The sequence below is a fragment of the Anthonomus grandis genome, chromosome 6 (genome assembly GCF_022605725.1).
Source record: "Anthonomus grandis grandis chromosome 6, icAntGran1.3, whole genome shotgun sequence".
In the NCBI taxonomy this organism is placed as follows: Eukaryota; Metazoa; Arthropoda; class Insecta; order Coleoptera; family Curculionidae; genus Anthonomus; species Anthonomus grandis.
In genome coordinates, this window is record NC_065551.1 from 27,362,848 (window position 1) to 27,390,487 (window position 27,640).

Genomic DNA, 27,640 nt, shown 5'->3' on the forward strand with positions numbered 1-27,640 from the left:
TGGTTTTACATAAAGTCAAATTCAAAATTAACACAGTATTAAATAAAAAAATATATTATCACAAATTATTTAAAGTTAATAACATTTCCTTATTTGCTAAAGTTGAGTCACACTTCTAGATAAATTATCTTTATAATTTATTTTTTTTTTACGTTTATAGAACTCTGTTGTCAGTTTCAATTTTAAACAAAGTTAATTATATGGTACGGACCTCTTGGCGCAATCAGTGCTGCGCCATGCAATCATAATTTATATTATTTACCAATGTAAGTGCAATGTGCTGCATTGCACTTAAAAATTTATTTGCATACAATAAACGCGTGATGTGGCCTTAAATATAATAGATCGGTTGACTAACAATTATATTTAACAGCAGTATGATGTAGAATTGTATTGACGAATATGCTATTTATTATATAAAATATATATTAGCAATATTCCTATAAGACAAATAAGGGCTTGGCTAAAATCATATGAACTTTTAAAGAGTTTCTTAAGGTTGAAGTAGATGACTTATTTTTTATTTCAACTGCTTAATCAATACATGAATGCAATTTGATTTCTATTATATTGAGATAAATAAATCGGGCCATAGAGCATTATATTTGATAAATCCTGAGAAACATCCTTATTATAAGTTTTTACTCTTCTACATAACATCTATATATTTGAAGGCCCCATAATTCATAAAGTAATCATGAATTTGATTAAGTCTGCTTAATATAGTATTGTTAATTAATAGATGAGCTGTAAACGACACTATTCTACTTAGCAAGACTTAGTCCTAGTATGATTTTAGCACCCCAAAAACCTTATTGTTCAAAATTTATAATATTTTGTTTTAATAGGAAGAGACTGTTAAATAAAACCTGAAATAAAGTAAAATTTATAATGTTCTGATAAGTTGATAATAAGTTACATTATATTGGGCTTAAATACCGAAACGGTGATTTTTTTATTCAATAATCAGGTCTTTTGTTCTTTTCAATTTCAATAAAAAATAAAATTATTGTATATATAAGAAACGAGCTCAGAGGTCGATAGGTAAAACCTCAGCTTCTGGGCATATAAAAAAAATCTTTTATAATTCAAGTAAATTATTGTATTTAAGAATTATTGGACTTACATTGAATTAAATATAACAAAAGGTATCATTAAAGATTAAGCTTATATTTTTTAATACGTGAATAAGTTTATCTTCTTCTTCTCAACAATTGAGCCGATTTGATATAAAATTTTCTGAATTGATACTCACAGAAATAATGACATAATACCAAACAAAATAGGTAACTATGAAGAAGATATGTTTAATATTGGGGTAAAATTGCACTGGTGCAGTTTGCAAAAACAAATAAATCGTTTAATATCAAAAATAAATCTGCTGCTAATTTCATTACATAATAAAGTGAGTCTTGGTCTGGAGAAGCATTAGGTTAAAATCCTATTGTTGCTGAGAAAATAAAAGCAAAATTCATTATGGTTCAACATATAAACTGCCAATTTTATTACACAATGCGTTACTGTTTCTTCTGTGGAAGGTCGCTCGGGTACCACCTAACGCTATGGTGGTGACCTATTCTATGGGGCGACCTGACGCACTTAGGCGATGACGACGCGTCGCGGCGGGGCAGGCGTGGTCTTCCGGGGGGGCATGTCGCCGTCAAGGTTATTCTTGGAAGGGCCCCCCGGAGTGGTGAACGAGAAAGTGTTTACAAGCGATTCCGTAGCACCATCGTGGTAGCCCTGATCGACTTTACTTCAATTTTTCCTTTTTTCAGTTTATTGCGGTGCCAACAATCGGACCGGATTGAGGGTGTGCGAATTTAAAATATCGCGGAGTGTCGAAAACGGTGACTTTGTGTTGATTAATCTTTGGGATCTGATTGTTTTGTTTACTGAGTAAGGTAAGTTGAATAACTTAACAAATGGAAATTTTATTGAAATTATTAGTATCCATTATTATATATAAGATACTCTTATTTTGCAAAAATCACTATACTTAAAAATAACTTGTCTAGATTTTTTCACTGGGTGAGTCCTTTATGTGTAATTTCGGAAACTATAGCAAAGCAGATACAAAGGAAGTGTCAAGAAGGAATTCCTGAAATATTATAGGTGACGTATAAAATGTTATCAAAACTGATGATGCATTTATTGCGAACTCGGGAATTGTTACAAAGAGAGAAAAACAGTTAAATGGGAATAGCTTAGCTTGCGTTTTGGTTTCTTAGAATCTTAATTTTGATTGAATGCATATTTTACCCTATTTCTTTTTCACTTGTCACTTTAATTACTAAAAGTTCTACGGTTCTTCAACAATGTTATCAAGGACTCATATCTTTTGCTCTTTTTAATAACGTGATTCATAGCATTGCTCCTTTCAGTTCTCTCCAAAATCTTTGATGTTAAAGATGCCATTATATGTTTAGCAATAAATTCTATTACTTGAGCCCCAAATGTTTTACCGCTTTATCGGACATCTTCACACTGCTGTCACCTTTTCTTTCACTAAGAAATTTGCTGATCAATCAAAGACACAATACTTCTAACAGTACTAAACGTCCTAAACGAATATAATTTATATTTCCAACAAGATGGAGCTCCGCCACACTACGCTTTAATAGTTCGAGAGTGCCTTAATTAACAGTTCCCAGGGCTATGGATTGGCAGACAAATTGAATGGCCTGCACGGTCGCCAGACTTAACACCACTAGACTTTTTCCTTTGGGGGTATTTAAAAAGCAAAGTGTATAAAACCCCATCTGAAAATATTAATAATTTAAAAGATCGAATTACTCGTGAATGTAGAGATAATTGCGGACAAACATTGGCCAATATTTGTGAGGGGTTTCAAAACAGACTTTAATATTATCTCGGATAACGGAGCACATTTTGAGCACTCAATAAAATAAATTCTATGAACTGACTAAATTGTTTATTTTTTAAACACCTTTTTACACCCTTACTGTTTACATGCCTATATACTTATATTTTTTATACACCGTTGGGTAGCAGATTCTATGCCTTTAAAATGAAGTATCACACTTAGGGTAGCTATTTGAAATACAGACGTTTGAGGTCGATAAAACATCCATTATTCCCAGACATTTTTGGTCACTATTCGCTGGTACGTCAAACCATTTAATTTTTTGGTACTGTTGAACAGACATTGTAATGCTGCTTACAATGGTGTGTCACCCAATGGGGGTTCCCATTTGACATACCAAAATGAGGTTACCTGAAGGTGAGGAAGTGATTGACAGAATTTTCAAATATAAAATTAAACGTCCCCCTTATATTAATATATTGACGTATTATTTTTTAAGAAATTATTAAGGGAGGTTCGTTTTGACATAGAAGCACGGTATATCAAAAGATAACTACCTAATTATATTAGGAATATATAATTTATAAATCTATCTATATTCTCCATTTACCTAGACTGAAATATTTTGATATCGCTTAGTTGTCGTAACTTTCATTGTTTATTACTTGAGTACCTTTAGCAATATCTAGAATACCTAGTTAATACCGTAATGTAAAATCGGCTCTTAATAATGTAATAAATACCTACTAATAATATTATGATACTTATCCTAACTGTTGCATTATCAAATAAACTTGACAAATGAAACCATTTAGGACCTTATCAAAAAAAGGAAATGCCAAAGCTTCATTGTTGCTTCTGCGTATCGACCCTTTCTTGTGCTCCTATGCAATAGGACTTTCAATGCAATAAAAAAAGAGAAAAGAATGAAATACAGCTAGGAATAGTCTGGAAAAGAAGCTAGAAAATCCCAGAAGCTTGGACCATGGCCCACCTAGAGTAGGTGGCCAGGAAGAACGAATGAACCTTTGCATTTTTTCTATGATATTTAAGTGATATCATCTATTTTCATCTACACTTACTAAGCTAAGACGTTTGATCGTAAACCTTGACGGTCAGCCATGACCTTCATATTCTACGGAATGCTTCATTTTGAGAGATAAGACTCAAATCATTTGAGCTTGTTGGGTAAATCGCTAATGCTATTAGCCTCTTACTTATCACATCGAAGCCAGAGAGTCTGTATCTGTAATTGCAAAGCGTAATACTAACCCACTGCATTTAACTGGTCATTTAGCCCAACGAATCAATCACCTGATCCTAGGATGTGTGGAATAGGCTGAGAATTCTGCTACGTATTGAGGAGAGCAGAACACATGAGAAGTACATAATGGACTTCTGCTTAGTTTCATTTTGAAATGGTTATTTAATTAACAGCGACGAAAGTGCATGTTATAAGATTTAGTTTTCGTTTAGTCAGAGACAATTTGTGGATTGTAGCTCAGAAGTTTCTTAGAAAAATTGCAGCCTTGAGTATCATCCTATCGCTTCTTAAATAGCATGTAAGAGTATAAACGGTTCCAGCTCTACTGGTTGAGGAGCAGTGGCAAGGGAATCCGCTGAAGGAAAGCCTCTTGGCAAGGGAGTCTGCTGCCTGATAACCATCATGTTACTGAAAGAAGCTTCCACCAGAATGTAGTGACATTATAGCATTATTTCTAATATGAGGCGTGGTTTTCACAGCGCAATAACTACCTCTGCAATCTTTGTAAATAAGTTGTGCTGACGCTAGGTTTTTGATATGTATTTCGATTTGAAAGTCACTTGGCATAATATCCCATGCATTGGGTTTAATTAGAGATCTTTGGAGAAGATGCCACACAGCCCGAACCTATTTAAGCTCTGGAACCATCTGAATATATATTAGTAATACCCGCCATCCGATTGTCCCAATGCCCTTATATGTTGATCGTTATAGAGTATATTGAATGCAAATATTGATAACGTAGAGTCAATTCGGCCATGAGTCGAAATATATAATATTTTATTTCATCAGTATTTTGCTAGTTTAGACCCTCTCTATTTTTTAATTTTATTAGCAATTTGAGTATTTCAAGACAATAATCTGGATGCTTGCTGATGAGCTTAAACTGTTTCGGTTTCTTAGTGGTAGGAGTGATGCTTCTGGCCTTTCAGGAAGACCTAAATTCAGCATTGGACTGGGACAGAAGAAACATTATGACTATTATTAGGCAAAAGTGTCGCCTGGTATCGTTTTCTTAAAAAATCAATGTAACGATCAAGGCTCATTATTAAGTTAAGAAGTATGATGATATTAAAGAGTTAGGCAATCTATTTTAAAGTAACTTTTAATTTAATAGTCATTATAACAATATTATTAATAAGGGTTATAAAATACCTACATTAATTATTAAAAATAGTTAATTCTTTAATATCGAAACAACGAGAAAACTGTATGCGATATCCATCTTGAATTTGCTGTCAATATCTGGTCATCAGGCACATTTACCCATTTATACTCTCCTATAAATCTATGTTGACTAGAGATTAGGCTTAATCTGTTGCTGCATCAAGATAAAAAGATGGATATATTTTATACTATTTCTTATTTAAGTTGTTTTTTATTTTGTTTGTCTTAGATTATTATGGTATTATTTTTTTATTTCTTTTAATACTATTCATATTTTAATTCGGATTAAAATGGTTTACATTACAAGTATCATTTGGTGTATCAATTAGAGTGAATTAATAAGTAAATAGTATAAATAGTAATGGTATAAGTATAATATTAGGAAAAATATATAAATGTCAATTTTTTTTTTAAATACCACTTGAAATTTTACTACTTCGCCAACGGAATATTGTTTTCGTTAAAATTTCACACATTTTAAAAATTTTATTATAACTATTTTAGATTAGATTGCATTAGCAACATTATAAATTATAATAAAAATGCTCCCTGCTTCTCATTTGCCCTTAATTTTTCATATAAATATCTTACTTTGATGGTTCTAATTACTATCTTATAAACGTAACGTTAACCTTATATTTTGACATACCTATAATAAGATTATTAAATTACCTTTTTAAAACTTTCATTTTTTCTTGCCACTTTCTTTCCGTTTTACCGAAAATAAAAAACTGATCCGAATGTAATTAATCTGATGGGATCTCGTATTCTTATCACGACTTCTACTCACGTTATATTTCATAAAACGTTTGGTTTATGAAATATATAATGTTTCATAAACGTCATAAAACGTTCTAACACGTTTGTTGCCAAACCGCATCAAATCAGTTCGCAGACTAAACTTAAAACTAACCAGTATTATATCTTTTTGGCTCCACATTCTTAGGATACCCTTTTTTTTGTATAACGTAAAAATTCTTTTAATACAAATTTCATGTAGACATTTTTATAATTTTAGTATGAAAATATATCGATTTAATTAAATCCTAACGTAATTTTTTATTTGATTTTTCTAGATTTAAACCGCCATTTCTTTTCGAAAAAGTCTAAAAACCTTAAATTGGGTTAGTTAATAGGACCAATGTTGTGGGATAACATGGGACATGACAATAATAACTTGGCAGTTGATATAATAACATTTTATGTTTATTCAAAAAAAATTATGCAAAACACAAATTCCAATTAAAAGATTAATTGGCCTGATCCACGAAGTATAAGAGGAATGTTAAAATTCCCAAATTGTTTCTAACACTTCAAAAGGAATATTCCGATAATATTCTACATACATTCAACGTATAGGCATTGATTAATTTCTTTATTCGTAAATACTAGAATATTGTACGTATGCAAGAACTGGCTTTAAGTGAACAAATAACATGCATTTAATTAAACCCACCTTTTCTTGGATATTACTTATATTTTTTTATTACTTTCTTATCAATTCTTATTATTAGGAGAATTTTTACAAAGTTAAATTATTAAATTGTCAAAGTTTAGTTGCTATTTCTATACAAAAATATAAAGGGTGTCGTAAGCTACGGTTTAAACTGAAGGAAGCGATAGTACTACGAAATACTTATGGAAAAAAAACGTTTATTAATAAACTCTATCAATATAGTTTTAAATATACAATACTTAGCTATTAACATTATAAAATAAATTACGAAAAGATCTGAAAAAAATAACATCTGATAAAGCCTTGAAACCACTGGATTTAGGTTTAAAATAGCAAAAACCGTTAAAATAACTATACAATATTTATCCTTTGAACTAAACTAGCAGTTCCTCTTAATGATTTTGCGGTATTTTAACCTTCGAAAAACGACAATACCTACGAAAATTTTCATTGTAATAAATTAATTAAACCGACCGTAAATTACTAAACAATTGAATGAAATTCTTTAATTAAATTATATCATTAAAACAAATTGATTTAGGCGTTTTAAACGGTAAATTTGTCATTCATAGTTGCACCTTTAGAACTTCGAAAAACGACAATAGGTGCGATTGTTAAAGGTAATAAATTAATCAAGTGACTAACCAGTTGAATTAAATTCTTTAATATTATTTCATTGAAGCATTTTTTTAAGTGTGTTAAAGAGTAAATTTCTTATTCATATTTTCACTTGGTTTCCTAAACCAATTTCAACTTATATATACATACATACATAAACATAAATAAAGTCAATAATCAAGTGACTAACCAGTTGAATTAAATTCTTTAATATTATTTCATTGAAGCATTTTTTTAAGTGTGTTAAAGAGTAAATTTCTTATTCATATTTTCACTTGGTTTCCTAAACCAATTTCAACTTATATATACATACATACATAAACATAAATAAAAAGTTCCATAAGACGTAAATACTAATTATACAAAAAACAGAATTCGCGTTTTTTTACTGTACGCTAAGTCTACCACAAAATTTTCACAACACACGTTATTTTACCAATAATAAGCCAATAAAGAAATGCATGTTTAACTAGGGTAAAATTTAAACTGATTATTAACTAGATATAAGGAAATATTTTTTTATAATATGTTAACGCATTAAAAAACTTTCTTTCATATACAATAGGAAATAAATGATATAACGTTAGATATTTTATAAGATCCTATTATAAATCAAGTTTGAAAAAAAAGTTTAATAAGGTGGATATCTATCTACCAGCCGAGAATTATCTGATGCAGTTGATTTACATATTATATATGTAATGTATTTTTTGTTTGCGTTTATATGGAAATTTATAGGTAAGCATGACATTTTATTGCAATAAATGTAAGGTATTGACATTTTGATCAAAAACTATTAAATCTAAAGAAGTTGCATTTGTATTGAATTCTTTATAATGACCATCAGCATTTATAATGTTGTTATAAGACATTGAATAGTTGATATATCTTGAGATGTGGATTTTCCAATTGCGTATAGTATGGAATCAAGATATCTAGTATTCTCTTGGTCCATTACAATTAGGAGGTCTTTACTTCAAATGGGAAAATAAATTCTTAATATATCAAATGCCTAATTTTCTTTTGAAAAACAATTTCAACAAGCTTTCTATCAGGATGTAGTATGACTAGTGAAGTCATATTTATATATTATGAAATAATCTTAGAATATGAACAATATCTGCATTGGTATGAAATTTATTTTTTAATAGTTTTATTAGGATTTAGAACTCTTTTCTCATTCTCATTTGATCACTACATTAAAATTAGAAAAAGAATAGTACCGCCTGTTTAGTATCTATTTAGTGTATGAATGCTAAAAAAAATTTAAAAAAAATTAATACCCATCACACGATATAGATGTTCTAAATACGCAGTTTTTTTCTGTACCCACCATACCATCAAATTTATAGGTAAATCTCAATACCGTGTATATAAAAACCATTATTGAACCATTTGTTGCAAGAACATCAGAAATTTGTAAGTAATGAAATATAGAAAATTTGGTTTTGAGACATTTAGAAACTAATTTCTAGAAGGCTAGATCAATGATTTTGAAATATAAATTCCTTTGAACCTCATGTACATCTTTAATATCCTAAAGAACTTACTACTATATTTACTTATAATGTATCGCATAATACTATTCAAAATTCAAAATCCTTCCTATTAAATAATATTTATCTGTTCAAAGCAGCATTAATCGATTAAAATGCTGATATAATCTATCATCAGCTCCTGTAACAGATTAAACGGAAGAGTAATTTTTTAATTTCAATGCCGTCTGTCTATAAACATACACTCCACTTAAAATTATTCACTTACGAGATAATGAGATCTATGTCAGGATCAAGTTTAAAACTGAAAGTGATATTTTGCGAAATAAACGCGCAAGTATTAACATTTACTGCTGGATATGAAATAATATTAAGAGTGTACATATACATACTATATGTATAATAATATGGTATAAAGACGTTTGACATGAATTCATTGAAGGCTCTAAATATTTATAGAAAGTTTTTCTATATTACTACAATATAATATATTGCAATTAAAGGATTAAATTAGATAATATTTATTTATGGACCACTCCCAGTATTATTGTAAGCTAATTATAGATTAAAAAGTTTTAAAAGTTATGCGTAATTTTAATTGACCAATTAAATTTTTTTAAATAATAACCATTTTTCTATTTATTCTTTGCCTTTTGAACTTTTGGTAATAAAAATTATTTTTTTAAATAATAAATGTTGTATAATTAAGAAATATCATTTACGGTAATACAGGGTAAATCCATTGAGTTCGATTGTTTAATATAAATGCTTACGTTATTTTAATCTAGGATCAACTTTTGACTTAAAATTTACGTACTTAAGGGAGTCCAAGAAAAATCAAGGTAGAAAATTATGGTAATGCTATTAGGTTAATCTAAAAGTTTTTTTTTCATTCCCAACAATAATGCAATATTAGATATTAAAGAAAAATTATATATTTTGTTTTTTTTTTCGTTTTATTTACGCTTGAAACGAACTATTAATACGCAAATTATTAAATTTTAAACTTCTTATACATTACATACTAAAACTTGCGTTTATAATAAACTCATGTCATTTATCTTAAATGTTTTAATAAGAAAAATCATATTACTTAAATACAAAATAGTATTAGCTAATTAAATTAAATATTATTAAAAAAAAAACGTAATTCTAGAACGTTTAATTAAATTTCAAAAAAATATAATATTTAAAAAAAATTTTTTTCGTCCACTATTGATTCTTTTTTCCCGTCGTAATTAGTTTGATGTAAATTAAGATTTAAATATATTATGTTTTTTATTGTTTTAAAAATAAATTTAAAAAATTAAATACTCAAATTTTTAAATAATTTTTCTTGGAAATTTAATTATTTTAAAAATCTTGTTTTTAATTGTTGATTATGTTCATTTTTCAAACCGTAATTATATACTTTGTGCACTTGGGCATTATAATTTAGGAACAGAGTACATCAAATTATATTTACACTATCTATTTGAAGCTAGATAATAATTTGTTTATGCTTAGCAACCTGGTTTGTCACTAGTAAACTTAATGGTGCTAAAAAGTGACAATTTCATGATATTTACATATACGTTAACATGTAAATGCATAATTTAATTATTCAATTACCATTTTTAACCAATTAGCATTTTTATTAAACAGGTTTATATTCGATTGAAGTCGTAAAGTCGTTTTAACATGATTATTGACTTCGACATGCTGGACAATTTATTTATTATTATTGAAGATTTGCAAATATGTATTATTATTGCTAACTTTTTTAGTTTAGTACTATAATACTTAAATTAAATATTTAATGCTGTATGTAGTTTTTATTTTTTCTCGTTCAAAATACGGTTATTTTTGGATATTAAAAATAAATATTCATTATATTCTACTTGTAACTAAAAAAACAACGAAGAACTCAAGAAAAAACTGAAGTAAAATATAATGATATTATCTCTTATGAGTATTCATCAGGATGTTATTGGTAATGATTTCTTTTTAATGAAACTGAACTCATTGTGTTTCTAATTAGAAAGGTGATAACCTCTCAATCGAGGGATCAGACTTGTACTTACAAGTAGCTTATATACTCACCTCAGGCTTTAAGATATATGCTCCGAGAAAGGTAATTAGTAAGAATAGTAAGACAAATGAATATAATTTCTTTAAAGGTGAACAACTGCGAAATAACTTAAAGCTAGGAAATGTCAGTGCTAAAGTAAGGCTAAATAATAATATTTAAACTTTTCTAGATCGATTGCTTAGATCTATACGAAGTTCAACAAAGTCGTAGGTATACTGTACTCGTAGGAATGACCGTAAATAACAACTACCTAATTATTAATATTCTCTCCTTAACTCCTTTCCTATTAAGATTTGTTTTAATAGGAAAGTGACATCTTAATATCAAAAAGACAAGAAACTGCGACAGCATCAGGATAATCGCTGAAACTTTTACATCTTTTAGCATTAATTCAACGTAGGAGACAATGAGAAAAGTCTTATACCATATACTTCAGTTGGAGTTTAGAGCCATTTACTAGCTGCCTCAATTTAACGCTCTACAACAAGGTTATATTGCACATCTAATAGAGTTCTCAAACGATGCAATTTGATATTTTAGAAAATTGGGTTTAAGCTTCGTTTTAGAACTAGCTGCGTCAATACATTTTATTGAAAAAAAATCACTTCTTCAATATTTATTAAATTTTCAAACAATACATTTATTATTAAACTTCTTGACTCTTGTCAGTTGCACGTAATGCATCTACTTTATATGGACTATGGGTTAGTTGAAAATAAAGCTAACAAATCAAGTCAATTCAAACAATCGCTTTGAGTGACATTAATGTGGCGTTTTTGTGCAACTTAATTTCCTGTAACCTAGTTTCTTTTAAATGGCACATGAATTTTTAATGATAGACCATTTAATTGCGGCAACACATGTTTTTACAAAATTTATATTGTTATGGCCAACTTGTGTTAAGTTACCCATTTATTACATTTAATTTTTTATCGTATTTTAAGAATTATATTACGAATATTAAAAATTTATCAGATGATGAAGAGTGAGAGTAAATATCTAAATCACTTCTACTTAGAAATAATGATTCCAGAAGAAGTCCCGGTTGAAGAAAGTGTAAGTTAAAGAGATCACAAGGATAAGTTGTAAAAAACCTCTAAAAAACTGATCAATTAAATCTATCCATCAATGCTGTCAGTTGCCACTGTTATTATGTCAGATGAAGTCCTGAAAGATGATAGCTATATGAACCTTTATTACCAGTAGTGCATTAGAATGCCTAAGGAATATATCGCCCATTCCTCATTTATCAAATCCGTGAATTTCTCTTAACTATTTGATCCCTAGTCATGTGAAGATTAAAGCAAATATTTCCAAATTGGCAAAACAGGCTTCAATATCAGCATATTTATGTTAAAAGATCACTATAATTTGACTACATTATATTATTTTATATGTAACTATCGGACGGTTGACTGAAATTGGATATGTCTGATCTAACTTAAGGTAATGATATACATCGACCGATAACTCTTTGGAATAGAAAATTCCTATGCACCAAGCTCACTCTTTTTTATAACTAAAATTGATTTCCTTGCGTTTTTGTAAACATTCCAATACCTCACTACCAATAAAACACACTCTGTGAGTAAGCCTATTTTCAGTAAAGTCATATGTTATAAAGTATCATCATATTCAAAAAAAAATAGTAATAGCATTAAGAATGTCAAGATCAAAAATTTCCATAAATGATATAAAAATGAAAATTGCTTTTACTTTCTATTTCAATCATAAATAACGTAAGTTACGATATGGGTTACTTAACATAATTGCTAGAGGAAGTGCGTATGCTCGTACATTTCTTGTCACTGCACATAATTTAGGATTACTTTGCTTTCTAGTAAAGCCTTTATTAGAATTAGAAAGCTCTTATTGATATGACTCAAAATTTGTCAACAGACTATAATTTATTTAAAACACGCACCCTTGAGTCCCTTCACTTGCACATTACAATGTAATTTATGCCTTGTAATGATTGACTTATGTTTAAAATTTTGAATGACACTAGTTCAATGTTCTAAAGATTTAAGTTTAAAACTTTTCTATGGCCTTCGTTTATTTCATGGTCTAACTTATGTTGGGATAAATTAATTAGTTTAAACCGAAACAATTTCGTCTGTATCCGTGATTTTAAGGAGTGCTACTTATTTATTTGTGTTTTAAATGACAACTTTTTTAATTATTTACACGTATAGTGTCAATTATTTAGTAGTTTCTATATAATTTACTTCTTATGCTAGTTTTGAAGTAATAATTTTAGCTAACCTTTAATTGAAGTAATTATTGATAGTTTTGCAATCATATTAGAATTGGAATTTGATTTCTGTATTTAGTAAGGTGTTAGTGGAAATGCATGTAAATACTGAACTTGGGGTGGTGATATACATATATACTACATTAGCATATATATGTTATAACTGAGTACATTAGTTCTAATTTTTTTCAATAGTAATTAGATGAGTTGATTATAAGTTACAATGCTACTTAAATCGTTCATATACAACAAAAATATTACAGAATATAATGATTTTTTTTATTAATTAGTAATCATTATATTGTACGTTAAATCAATGAGCGTTGGTTATTACTTTTTTGAACATTAATGTAATGAATTTTTGAAATGATGTTTCTTTAATGATTAATAACCAAGCCATATTTGCAGTATTGAAATACATACTACATTGATATGCATATAGTATAATTAATAACATTATTTCTATTTTTTTTGATAGTTAGATGAGTTACTTTATTATCTCTCTATCATTGATTTATAAAGCTTGAAACGTTGACTAAATTTAATTTATAATGTTACTTAAATCATTCCTTATACAACAAAAATATTAAAGAAAATAACAATTATTTTTCTTATTGATCATTAATGATTAAATTGTATGGTAAATCAATGAACGTTTATTAGGAATTTTTTGAATATTCATGTAATGAATCTCTGAAATGAAGTTTTCTTATTAATTAATAACCCTATGAGATATAACATTCGAACAAAAGTTAAATAAGAAAATATAAAAGTAAAAATACGCTAGAGTAATGAAGAACAGTGTTTTATAAAATAAAATACGCATCTATACATGCAACTACTTAAATATTACAGAGAAAATTGGAAAATTGAGAAAAAAATTTCTATATTAAGGTATAGATTTAAAATTCAGCCAAACATTTAAATTTTCTTTAAAAGTTTTGTGTTCCAATCACGTATCGTTAAATCAATGTGCATTTTTAAGTAGATAAGTCACAAATCTTGTATATTTCTGAATAATGATATATTCGTTTACTAGCATTGATTTAAGGAATAATCTAGTTGCAATGTAACTTATAAATATTATAAGTTTATATACCAAATAGTAATAAGATTTATAAAAACTATTAACGAATTTACTGAAAAATTATTTATATTTAATGAAATGGCTTATTTATGATTTTAGCGATGTCGAAAATGTGTAAAGGATCATTTACATTTTTATAATTTTACAAAAAAATTATAAAGCTTTTCAGTTAAAGTAAGAAATATATGAAAAATTTGCAACATAAAGATTTTGTCACGTAAACTCCAAACATTAAACATAATAATAAAATTATTATATTTAATGAGTATTAATTAAACGATAATTTAATGACACATTAATAGGACTAAGTCTACCCTTAGCCAGTAAACAATGAATATAGAACTATTGGTTATTTTAACGAATTAATGATATTTATCCATGAATCATGTTTCACCAAAAATTTAAGAGAATAAAATTGTTGAACATAAGCTAGTATTACTCAGATAATAATATAGTTTATAAATTTATTACCTCTGTATTTATTGTTTAATGTTTGTCCGTTCGTTGTGCAAATTAATTCAATTTTAATTGCCGGTTTTATTTTTAACGTATAAAATTGAAATTAACAATATGACATTATAGTATCAAGATTTTATAAAATAATGATCGTTATTCAATGATACATTAACTAGTTAAAACAATGAGATTTGTTAAAGAAATCGCCCTCAAAAATGTACCCTACAATATCAAAGGCTTCTATCATTCCGCAGAAATTATAAATCTTAAATTGCTAAACCAAAACTGTCATTAAAACAAAAAGGCGTGTTTGACATGTAACATGCCTGGGACACAATAAAAATATTTTCACGGTGTTTTGATGCGATTATTTTAAACTGAACCTTATATTAGCCTAACAAACAATGCAAGTGATAATTAGTTGTTAATTTTTTTGCCTTAGCAGCGGTTAAGAGTCGAATATTACACAACTCGTGTGTTCGTTTGGCTTAAAAAATATGAAAAATCACTTCTTATAATGTAATTACTTAAGATAAATGTTGGCAATTACTTAAACTAATAATTACGACCAGCGTGGGTTAAGGATATTGCACATTCCAAACGAGATATTGATCTCAGGTATACAAAGTTGATATATTACCAATTCAGTGTCACGAAATAAAAATTTTTTGTAAGACCGATATAAGATTTTAAGAAAATAATTTTGTGTAACCTTCAAAAGAAAAAGTAAGGTATAACATATGGTTAGGCGGAGCTTGACCCAGGGTTATTTTGGTTCAATAATTCAGCCCCAGTCTGATAAGACAAAGTATGTGTATATATGCAGTATGTATAATTTACACATACACATGCATAAAAAATATACATTTTATTGCTCTTAGCCCTAGATGATAAAAAAAGTCCATACCACAATCAGTAAAAGCAATCAAATTGAGTGTTCATATCAAACTCAATATGGGCACATATGTATGTAAACATATGTCTATACCAAACACGCCTGAGTCGTGCCGTTACCGTAATAAAAAGGCGAAACGATGTTGTATACACTAAAAGATAATTAGATAAAGCATACTAGAAAAATGAAGTAAAAGTTTCACATTTTCAGGCCGAATGTGTCGGCAGTCTAAGATTAGAAGGGAAGAATGGAGACACAATCGTTTATTTGTAAACTTTATTGTTTGCCGAAGAACTGCACCTTAAATACCTTTTTGTAATGATACTTGCGTTTATTCTAATTAAGTGTAATCGTTTCGTGATGTCAAAGTTTTGGTAAAACAATTCATAGTTAATTAAAATTCTAAGAATCCTTTAATTCCTCAGTAGTAGTTAGTAACAAATATGTTTGTTCTTCTTTATCGGATACATGCGATAATTTATTTATTTCGCCAGTAGTTTGCGATGAAGTGATGCATGCAAATTTTATTACAATTTATAGCTTGGATATGATAGCACGTTATTCTACAGAAATGATTTAAAAAAGCAGTAGAAAAACAGTAAATTAAAGCTTTATTTATTTATTAAGCAATGTTTTGACTTATTAGATCTTCTTTAAGTATCCAAATATAACGTTGTTGCTAAAATCGTGATAAGCAGCATTGAACATATAAATTAATATTAATGTAATGATGTAAAAGTTTCGATTTTAATTTCTTACTTCTGAAATATATTGAAACCCTTAAATTAGCGATTTTTCGAGTATTGTAAAAATTATTATTTAGCTTGGAATATTAGACAACATATTTATTTTAATATTAATATTCTTTATAATGTTTTTAATATTCTTCTGCTGAGACGACTGTCGATATAAATACCAGCTTCAGATCGTAGGCTTTATAATTTAACAAATAATAATGAAATTAATGTAGCGATTTAAGATCCATAAAATCACGATACAATGCCTCAAAAATATTCCCTATCATTAGTTTTCTCTCTAATAGCCCCCTATACACATTTTTAGATAACAATAAAGAGTTATTTCTATTTTTCACTTTTGTAACATTTAAGACAACGTTTCCCCTATCCATATTATTACAGTAGTAATTGTTATTCAATTCCCAAGACAAAAGGTAATATTACCCCACATCAAGCACAAGTAACAACTATGCAGAGAGGTAATTAAATAAACTAGATCGATGCAGGAATTGTAAGTGCATAATATGATCAATTTCAACGGGCAGGCATTGAACCGATTACTGGTAAATAGAGTAAGTGCAGTTAAGCGTGTAGGTACTGTGTGACATTTAAGAATGCACAAATTTCTACATTTATTAGTAATTTAAGATTTGAACATGTCAATACCAATAAGAATTAAGTACAAGTTGATTTAATTTATTTATTGGGTAGAGCACTGCAATCCAGATCTTTTCAAGCAAAAATTCACTGACAAAATCATCAGATAGAATTTAAAGGACATAAATTGCATTTCAGAAGACGATTTTCTTCAAGGGAGTTAATGCTAAGCAAGTCATATTGATATACTTTAAGTTGGATTGGATTATATAAACAGCACTAAACTCAAAGTAATATATTTGACATAAGAGTAAAAATTGAATTATAGGTTAAATAATTGAGATGACAGATCATTGCAGACACACTCACTTGAAAAATTTATTAGTAAATCCCTTTTATTTATTCCAGATTATTTGCTTAATCTGAAATTACATCGAAATTTTATACATTAATCTGAAAGAGTCATAATTTAAAATACTCAATTACCATTGTAATAACTTAATAATATGTACTAAGTAACCATAATACAACTCATAAATCCCTCATAAGTGTATATTTGCAATGCAAATCTTTGTATATTTACTTTAACACTTTGATTTTTAATTTAAATAAAAAACATTAAATATATTTTGCTGAGCACTCATTAATTGACACCATTTAGCAATGCATTTTATTTGCACAGAAATATAAATATTTTGCTTTATAGTAATTAAGAATTATAAATCATTAGCAAAAGAGCAAAAATTGCTTTAATTTTTTTACCTTTATTTTAATAGAGGTGTGTTAATCCTACTAGTATACGATTATATTAAAGATCTATCTAATAATATCGAAATACAGGAAGCTAATGCGATAGCCAGATTTATTAGAAATTTATTGGCAATGATCGTGAAAAAGCGCATACTAATTAGTATTACCAATGAATAAATCTAATAAAGTCATTTAAAAATCGGGTATTTGAAATCATCATTTCTCAGTATAGATTATAAATATATGAGTACAAATATAAATTTTTTGAAAGTAAGTAATAAGTTTAGTATCTAATTTTTAACTACAAATCATTGAATTGATTATTATTGATTTCAAAGTTGTGATGTTTCTCAGGTGAATAAAACTTTTAATCACCGAATACTGCTGCTACAGTATCTCCTTGGATAATACTAACTAAGTCTTCATGGAAGTTTATTCCTTATTCAATAAGCATTCTTCCAACACTTTAACTTCCAACACTCTAAAGTATTAGAAAAAATTGTAGATATACAGGTTCGTGTTTTTTTTTAAATGAAAATAAGATTTTGCCATTAAAACAGTCAGGCTTTTGAAAAGGATATACTATGGCTGACGTAACTGATGATATCTTTCAAGCGTGGGATAAGGATAAATTTGGTGCTCTTATTTTGCTAGACTATACAAAGGCTTTTGACCTCATAAATCCTGAAATTCTTTTGTCTATCTTGCATTATATCCGCTTTTCAAATTGTGCAGTTAAGTTTTTTACTTCTTTTTTGAGTAATCGTCGACAGCAAACAGTTTTGAACAGTTCCAAATTTAATAGTATACCTCTATCTGTGGGTGTCCCTCAAGAAAGTATATTAGGACCACTTTTTTATACAGTTTATTCTTGCCGATTTAAAGACTTTTTAAAATTTTGTAATTACCGTTTTACCACGCCGACGATACTCAGCTTTATTTTCACTTTAAGGCTAATAATATAACATCTGTAAATCAAAATATTATTACCGATCTCCAACATCTTATTACAGTTTCCAAACCACATCATTTAAAAATAAACCCTACAAAATCGTCAGTTATTTGGAGGACATACAAGCGACAGATAATAATAAAATAAATGTCACTCAAAATAAAAATTAATGATACCCCTATTATAATAACTAATACTTCGAAATCCTTAGGTCTTATTATTGATTCTGATCTTCGATTTCATATAACTGATAAATTAAAGAAAGCATATAGTGCACTTAAACTTATCTATAACCAAAGAAAAGTCTTAGATCAAGACTTAAAAAAGCATCTTTGTGATTCTTTAGTATTATCCAATTTCAACCATTGTGATATCGTGTATGGACCATGCTTGGATCAAGTCGACGCTCGTAGAATTCAAAAAGTGCAAAATGTATGTCTTCGTCTTATTTTTGGATTTCGTCACCGAAATCATATGTCTTATAAGCTTAAGGATATAGGATGGTTAAATCGTTGAAAATTACATTTTGCTTTTCTTAGTTACAAAGTTTTAAAATTAAAAACACCTTCATATTTATACAGTAAAGTCCAGTTTCGAATAAATACTCACCACCGACGCTTTAGACAACTACATCTGCTAACTATTCCGCGACATAGAAAAGAACTTTTTAAAGTTTTTGATATAATCTCGCCAATACTGTTAACTCATTAAACATTTCAACATTTGTCTTATCCTGTGCTACCTTTAAAAAACAAATTAAACAATTATTATTATTATTATTATAAATGACTTTTGAAAAAAAAGAATAGTGTTTAAAAGTTATAAAAAACCAGCAAAGTATTTACTTGCAGATCACTAAACATGGATATTCCAGATATTATAGTTGTTGATATTAGTATATGAGTAATATCTTGAATTGCATAAAACTTGCTATAACAGGAAAGAGTAATATTTTTTCAAGTGCTGTTTCTCGCATTACACACATTTTGACTTTATGGCAATAAATCCATATGCATTTTTTTGGAAAGCAAAAAATACTTTAGTTTGCATATATTGAGGGGTTACTTCCCAAAATGAAATATTATACTAAAGCAGAAGTAATAATAACGCTAACGAATACTCTGCTAGAGCATATTTTGACTAAGTTACTAATCCATTTTGTGTTCATAAGAAATAGCTTTTTATGCTTAACTCCTCTTTTACAAAATTTATGTACATTCTGCATTTGGCATCATCAGTAATCAGTAAATGTCCCTTGTCTATAGTAACCTATATTCCCTATAGTCTCCACAGTGGTATTATTATCATGTCTTTTGTGTTGCTTATCAAACTTTCTATTAAAAGTTCTTCTTAATGTTCTCCACACTGTAATATAAAGAAAGTATTCATCTTTACCATATTCAGACAAATGCTGGGCTTATTTAATGTTGGAAAAAAGAACGCAATCGTCAGAAAATATCGATTTAAATCTATCTTTTAGATCGCAATGTTTTATGTAATTTATAAAATACATTAGTCTTCTCATCATAAGATGGCATCATCAGAGAATAAATTGGAACTCGTGATAATAATAGAAAATAGAATTTCTATGATTGTTTTATTTATTTTTTGCTTTGCTTATATGATATCTTGATATAAATATACAAGGGGCCATATACTATGCTCCTAATAGGTCTTTACTCAACTTTACTCATTTGTGCAGTCTTAATGGAAATATGTAAATCAAAAATCCATAAGCTTTAAGCTTTTTTTTTTTACTAGTCATGAAATAGTCCATACTTGCAGTGGAGTCATAGGTTAAGATAAAGTGAAAATCCTGCAGTCTCCCTCCACTTATTTATTATTTTTTACGTTAAAAACAGAGTTATATAGTCCACAGTTTGTTAAATTATACTACACTCAAGTCTTTAAAATAAAAAACGTTTTCACAGAGGTATTAAACTTGAAATACTGCAACATCTTAAAAAGTAAAAAAGTGCTGATTTATACCTTTACAAGAGCCAAAAAATTGATAAAAAACAACTTTATAGGAAACAGTGATGATGTAGATGTTTATTAAAAAAATAAAATATAAAACAAGTGATCTATAAAAAACAAAAATATATATATTTGAATAGTAAAAAATTTCTGCGATGGCCGGGAATCGAACCCGGATCAACTGCTTGGAAGGCAACTATGCTGACCATTACACCACCATCGCAGATATATATCAGTTCCGCGTTGCGTGTGAGATAGATAAGTATTAATTGTTTTATACCTATAAGATCAGTGAAAGTTGCAAAATATTAACAATTAACAAAAAAAAATTAATTAAAGTAACAACAGTAATTATATATACTATATGATAGTGACAACCAACATTTTTCAATTCGAAGCCCACAAGAACAGTATCTTTATACAAAGAATAATTTTGCCTTGAATTACGAGTTATTATATTATCAAAGGGCGTTTACCATTCCACGGTAATTTATATCATACCTACTCCCATTTTACGCAAGAAGGTGTAATAAGCCTCAGGAAACTTTCATTATGTATTTACTAATATAAGTAAGTGCTCAGATAATCTATTAAATATCAATCTAGATCTAATATGGTAATTAGAGGTTTTTTATGGTATGTATTTAATTTTATATTGTATCCGGTCAAACCATATAGTCAAGGAAACGTACTGTGTAAGCCATTTACTTTAATTTTATAATCAGAATTTTCGATGTCCCATTTTAAGCAATTTGGTTAAACAATTACGTAATTTTATAGACGTCTTAAGGCCAAAATATGTAACAGACGAAATAATAAAGTTCATTAACAAGATTGAGAAAGTTATCTTTATGTAGCGTAACGGACATGTTTTATGTCAAAGGCTTACGACATTCTGATTTATTATAACTATCATAGATACATACCTACATCCTACATATATCAACCATTGCGACCAGCCCGGTTTAGAATGTCATATGCTTATTTAAGTGATAAAAATCGATACAATAAAATGTGACCTAGGTTTTTATAAAAAAATATGATCACAGCAAGCAACTAGCAACAGTAACTTAACTATTTGGTTCTATGATCCCTGGAAGATAAAATTGTATCATAATTGAAAATTAAAAGTTATAAAATATAAAATTTGTATGTCATGCAAAACGATTTCTCTTATGGTTGAGAACTATGAAAGATCCAACTAGCAGATATTGGTTGATGGTCACCCTTTTGTCATTTATTTAATAACACAATCTAAATATCTAACTTCCAACTTCTTCAACAGAGACTTCCAACAACTCATAATAAGTTTTTCCTTTCAATATGGTAAATGATGATGATTTTTTGAACGGATTAGATATTAACCATATCTTCCTACATGATGAGTCCAAGGATAGTGACATAGACTTATATTTATTTTATGGACAATTATGCAGAAAGTTCCTGTTTAATATTGTTGAACTCTTTTAGGTTTTAAGGCCTTATCAAGGCCTCGAAGATTTGTGATAAGAATGTCTTAGTAATTTAAAATATATAATATTATTATATAAATAGAGTCTTGCGAGATGTTTAATTTTTATTTGAAGAATATTCCGTTTCAGATTCAGAAGATAATAATGACTGGTCCCTTTTTAATAATTGTCGTGTCTGTGATACCTTGCTTCATCTATTTCTGGTCATACTATCACCAATAATGACGACTGTTTAAAGGAAGTCTTTTATGGGAAATTATTTGATTTGTTTTATAAGATTTTCTCAAATTGACCAATAATTGAAATTCAGATATCGACTATAATTGTAATATTTTTAGTTTCTCAAGAAGAACTTTTTCCCTTGGTATGGTTAAAAAATTGAAAAAGCATGAAGATCGTAAGCTATTACTAATTAAAATCTATTAGAACAGTAGCATAAAAAAATTAAAAAAAAAAGTATTTTAATTTAAATTTTGGACGATCTTTGATATTATCATTTGGTTGATAGAGGAAATATTTTTGAAGTCATGATTTCCAAAAATGATCTGCTAAGATCAGAGGATCCACCAAATGGAGGCTGACTCCATTGTTTCTTTGAAATCAAATTAGTATCCTAATGATATTTAAGCAGCTCTATGTATAATGCAATTAAGAATTGATTTCGTGTAAGACCTCTTTATCTATGTGATTCAAATATAAAAAAAAAGTTTTTAGTAGCATTTAATTAGAAGGTACAAGGAGCTCTTTAACCATTTCTATCAACATAATCCATGAAATATATATGTATTTTAGTATATTAACGCTTTTAATTAATTCAGTTTATCTTGAGGAACGTTTGCCTTCAATATTTAATGAACAAATTAGATGTTGCCATTTTTTTTTTTTAATTTTAACTACTTTAAGTTTGTACATGATAATAAATCATATGAGTTTCAGAAAGATACTTTAAAAGATATAGTAAGTCTTTTTATTGCGTTAATGTTAATCTACTTTTAAAGTCCTTTCAGTCGGAAAAGCTAGGCTATGCTCTTCTTTGAGGTAAATTTTTGGGAACACTGAACCAAATTTCTTTCTGAAGCCTCTAATATAATTTTTGTAATTTGTTTTATTTTAATTTCATACTTTCGTTTAATAGATGTTTATTTTTTTATTCTAACTAATAGTTCTTGTGAAAGAGACCTAAACTGGATAACTTATTCTAGTCTTGTTCAAACAAATCATTTGCATATTAAATATATTCAGTACAAAAAATAAATGTTTTTCAAGTTAAGCTAAAAATGTACTCTTTAAATGACGATAAACAAAAGAAGAAAAAGGAAAAGTTTATGCGAATAATTTAGCAATGATTTAATGAAATTACGCACGTGTTTTACATGTTATGCAACATTTTTTCTTTATCATAATAAATAATGAGTAAATCGGTCTGGCATTGTTTATTGTAAACAACAAAACAAAATGGAGATTGGACACTGCAGTTCTACTCAAGCAAATCCGGTTATGGGTCTTTAACGAAAAAATCTTTTAAATGTACACGGTTGCAAATTATTGCTTCATAGCTAGGCTAGTGCCCAATAGTGCCACGATTATAATACTTACGATTATTGATATCAGTGTAGAATTTGGAGCAGGCGAGTAATGGTTTGTTTTAACGGTTGATTTCGCATTTATAATTAACTAACCCTAGGGACACAAGGTATAAATAAGTTATATCGTACTTTAATTTATTGGTCATTGTACACGACAACTAGTTTGCGATTTTTATATTTGATGTCATATCGCCAAAAAATATTTGTTGCTGAAGTTCCAGGTGTCCTATAGTGCTATTAGAGCTTTTGGGATAAAATTACTGAAGATAGTCGGTATAAGATAATAGTCAAATATTGTGGTTACATTTTTAAAAATTCGAAAGTCTGTCAATAAAAAGCAAAAATAAATGCTGCTTTCAAAACATCTGGATATATGGAACCGATAATGTTAATATTTACCATTTATGCGTATTAATTTTTGTAATTGTGATTATAGTTTCATAAACTTCTCTCTTCGTATGAAACAAAATAAAATACAAAAAATAATAAAAATGTTCTGCGATGGCCGGGAATCGAACCCGGATCAACTGCTTGGAAGGCAACTATGCTGACCATTACACCACCATCGCACATACGAACGGTTTTCAAATAGCTGGTCTGATAGATACTAGTTATTTTGTGAAAGTATATAATATGTATTTTAAGTTATACCACTTTATTTTTTATAACCATATCATCTTTTTTCTAAGAAAATCTCTATTAATAAAAGAACATTAGAGAGTAAATGAAAAAAAAAAGAGAAATGAATAAAAATTTATAAATTTACGTTAGAAACATAGACACAAACACGAATAATAGAATAATTCGACGTCCTATCACTCATGCTACTAAAATTATAGCAGTTGGTTTTAAGAAAAATAAACGTTCAATAATTTTAATAAATTAAGTACCTACTACAGAATTGTATTTAAATAAAAAATTAAGTTGAGTATGTCCAAACCAATTAGAAACATCGGTTTGTTTATATACTCTATCGGCTAGGAGAAAAAGTGGCAATAACAATGTATTATTTATTTCAAATAATGTTTTTAAAAAGACGAAATAAAAAAAAAAACGTTTCACAAATTTTCGGTATTTTCCCAGGATCTATTTAAATTTCAATAAACACCTAGGGGCGCAACAGTATCTTTATGACATTTATTATTAAATTATAGATATTTAACATAATATTCATATCATTAAAAAAGAAAATTCAAATTTATAGCGGATTTTTTCTATAAATACTTAATTTTAAACTCCAGAACATTTCTGGTCCTTTGAGTCGGATTTTAAAAACAATTATCTAGAAAACCAAGATTTCCAAGCTTACATGCAAGAAAATTGGGGAACTTAAAGTTACTTTATTCTTTTTAAAAAAGCCCTGTTGTAAAACAACATTTTTGCTATTTTTATTAATAATAAAATATTTGCAAAAAATCTTTTTTTTTAGTCCTAGCCGTTTATTACTTAAAAGAATTATAAAAAAATATATTTTTTTATTGAAAGTTGACCACAATCATCAATTCAACATCAACAAAGAACAAGATATCTGAAATCATAAATCATCTACTTAACTGTACTGCTTTACGTTGTAATTTGAACAATTTTTGGTCCTTCAAGCCAGATTTAATCAGAAAAATTTTCTATCAACTTATTCATACCAAAAAATATAAAATAATCTTTAAATTTTTCAAAATATCTTTTTAAGCAAACTAAAGTGGCAAGTAAAAAAACACAAGATAACATTCAGACAATATTTACAAGAACACAAGTGAACTTGCATACTCGTATAAGTTTATATTTCATTTACTTAGAAGTATTAAGAGCTATTATAAAATCTGATTTAATAGCAAAAAATCAAATACTTATTGTTATTATTCTTTATGTAACAGGAAGATACTTTGTTATTTAAAAAAATGTTATTCCAGAATTATCATCAAAGATGCGTAACAAATCCACATTTTTCATATTTTTCTTACTCTGCGCCTCGATGTCCGGATATGGTCTGAATCTGGAAGTGATCAATCAGTGGAGCTTGTTGCAGTTTGATCCTCCATATGGATTCGAATCAGTTGATTTCAGGTACAAATAAATAAAACTATTTTATTCTAATTTATTAACTTCTTTAAGTCGAAAGGTTGAGATTATCAAAAGCCTTCTCTTATCAGAATATTTTCTATTCTAGACCAGAAAACACAGTATTTACGGGGCTAGAGATCACGGATGACCGCATTTTTCTCGCTATGCCTAGGCTAAGGGCTGGTGTACCAGCCACTCTCGCCACAATTCCCCGTCACACCCAACCAGGTTCGAGTCCCAAACCTCAACCTTATCCAGACTGGTCTTTTCATGGTGCTGGATTGGGTTTGGACAACGTTACATCATGCGATGGTTTCATGTCCGTTTATAGAATGAGGTTGGATTCTTGTGGAAGGCTTTGGGTAAGCGAGTAAATAATTTAGTAATTCCTATAATATTCAAAAAAAATTATTTACAGGTCTTAGACGCAGGAGTGATGACTTCAATTGATGATTTCCAAAGACTTTGCAACCCTAAGCTGGTAGTGTTCGACCTAAAAACCGACCAAGTAGTCAGAAGGGTTGAATTTCCGAAAGAAGTTCTTCGACCGGCTACCTTATTGGCCAATTTAATTATCGATGAATCCATCCAGGGAACTTGCGATTCTGCCTTTTTATATTTGGCTGACACTGCTGCTCCAGGTAAGCATTAACATTTTTTTAACTGTTTTGGATAGCGTACAAATATTTTTTTTAGCTATTGTGGTTTATGACGCCCTCAGGGACAGAACCTGGCGGGTGACACACCCCAGTATGTTCCCAGATCCAAATTTTGCCACTTACACCATTACTGACGAATCGTTTACTTTGCCCGATGGTGTAGTTGGTCTAGCGCATTCGCCAAAATTAGCCACCTTATTCTTCCAACCTTTGGCCACAGATAGGTAAAATAGAATAGATTTTAAATAGATGTTCCGGTTTACATGTTGTTTTATAGGATATTCAGCATCCCAACAGCAGCTTTAACCAAAGGACCTCCAGCAGAATTTGAAGAAGTCCCAGTTTCTCTTGCCGGAAGAAAATCATCTCAAGGTTTAGGTTTGGCCTTGAATCCTAACGATGATACTTTATATTTTAGTCCTTTAACTGAAACTTCTTTGGCTTCATGGAATCCATTGACTAATCAACAACAGTACGTAAAATAATTATATTGTCTTAGGAATTTAATTATTAAGTAATTGATTTTTATAGACTTTTGGCATACGATCCCAAACTGATTCAATTTGCTTCAGAACTGAGATGGAAAGCAGACGGTATATGGTTCCTTAGCACGAGGTTCCAGAAATTCTTTAAAAGAACAGTCACTCCAAATGAGATTAATCTAAGAATAATACGAGTCCCATTAAACTCTCCATCTTACAATAACTTGAACAATAATTTATATTATTAAGTTAAGTATATGGAGCAATGTGGAAAATTATACCTCTCTATTAAGACTTTATACTATTAGGAGCAGATTTTAATATTTAGAAAGCAAAAGTATGTACACCTACATGAATTCTTAGGAAAGTATTGAAAGAAATTCTTTAGAAGTACATATTAGTATAACTTAATTAAATGTAATTAAATTAACATAAATCCTCAGGAGCCATTATTATTGTAAATATTTGATTATAGAGACAATGTGTGTGATTCTTTTAAAAATAACTCATAAATTAACTGTTCTACTAATGATTTTGTATTTATTTTTGTACTTTTTATAGTGTTAAGAATTGTGTAAATAAAGCTAAAAAAAGTTGTTTTTTCGTATATATAATTTTACTGCATAAAAGGTGCGGTAATTGAAGATTTTTTTTAATAATGCTTGTAACGTTACTAAAAAAGTGGTATTTAGAATAACGTAAAAAAGCGACTTTAATATTTTTAGTTTAAAAAATCATACAAACATATTTGTTGAATATTTAAACAATTGACATTAATG

General features: G+C 28.5%; 2 protein-coding genes and 2 non-coding genes across 6 annotated transcripts in view; 1 reads left to right on the forward strand and 3 right to left on the reverse strand.

Moving 5' to 3' along the window:
- LOC126737149 (major royal jelly protein 1-like) overlaps positions 1-27,640 on the reverse strand; it is a 41,981-nt gene that overhangs the window by 10,951 nt on the left and 3,390 nt on the right. The window contains exon 1 of one of the 3 annotated variants that reach the window (XR_007660897.1): positions 5,931-6,168. The exons of the other annotated variants lie outside the window; for them this stretch is intronic. The gene's annotated coding sequence lies outside the window, so the exon portion shown is untranslated. Of the gene's footprint in view, positions 1-5,930; positions 6,169-27,640 lie in introns of those variants that run through there. 3 annotated transcript variants of the gene reach the window in all.
- LOC126737148 (protein yellow) lies at positions 1,695-27,460 on the forward strand. The gene is made up of 7 exons (XM_050441903.1): positions 1,695-1,904; positions 25,570-25,723; positions 25,827-26,082; positions 26,139-26,361; positions 26,417-26,603; positions 26,657-26,851; positions 26,911-27,460. The coding sequence occupies exons 2-7, from the start codon at positions 25,584-25,586 to the stop codon at positions 27,107-27,109; spliced, it is 1,200 nt and encodes a 399-aa protein (XP_050297860.1). The 5' UTR covers positions 1,695-1,904; positions 25,570-25,583; the 3' UTR covers positions 27,110-27,460.
- On the reverse strand, positions 20,756-20,827 carry Trnag-ucc (transfer RNA glycine (anticodon UCC)). Its single transcript has one exon. It is a non-coding gene; the product is annotated as a tRNA-Gly (tRNA).
- Positions 24,160-24,231, reverse strand: Trnag-ucc (transfer RNA glycine (anticodon UCC)). The gene has a single exon. It is a non-coding gene; the product is annotated as a tRNA-Gly (tRNA).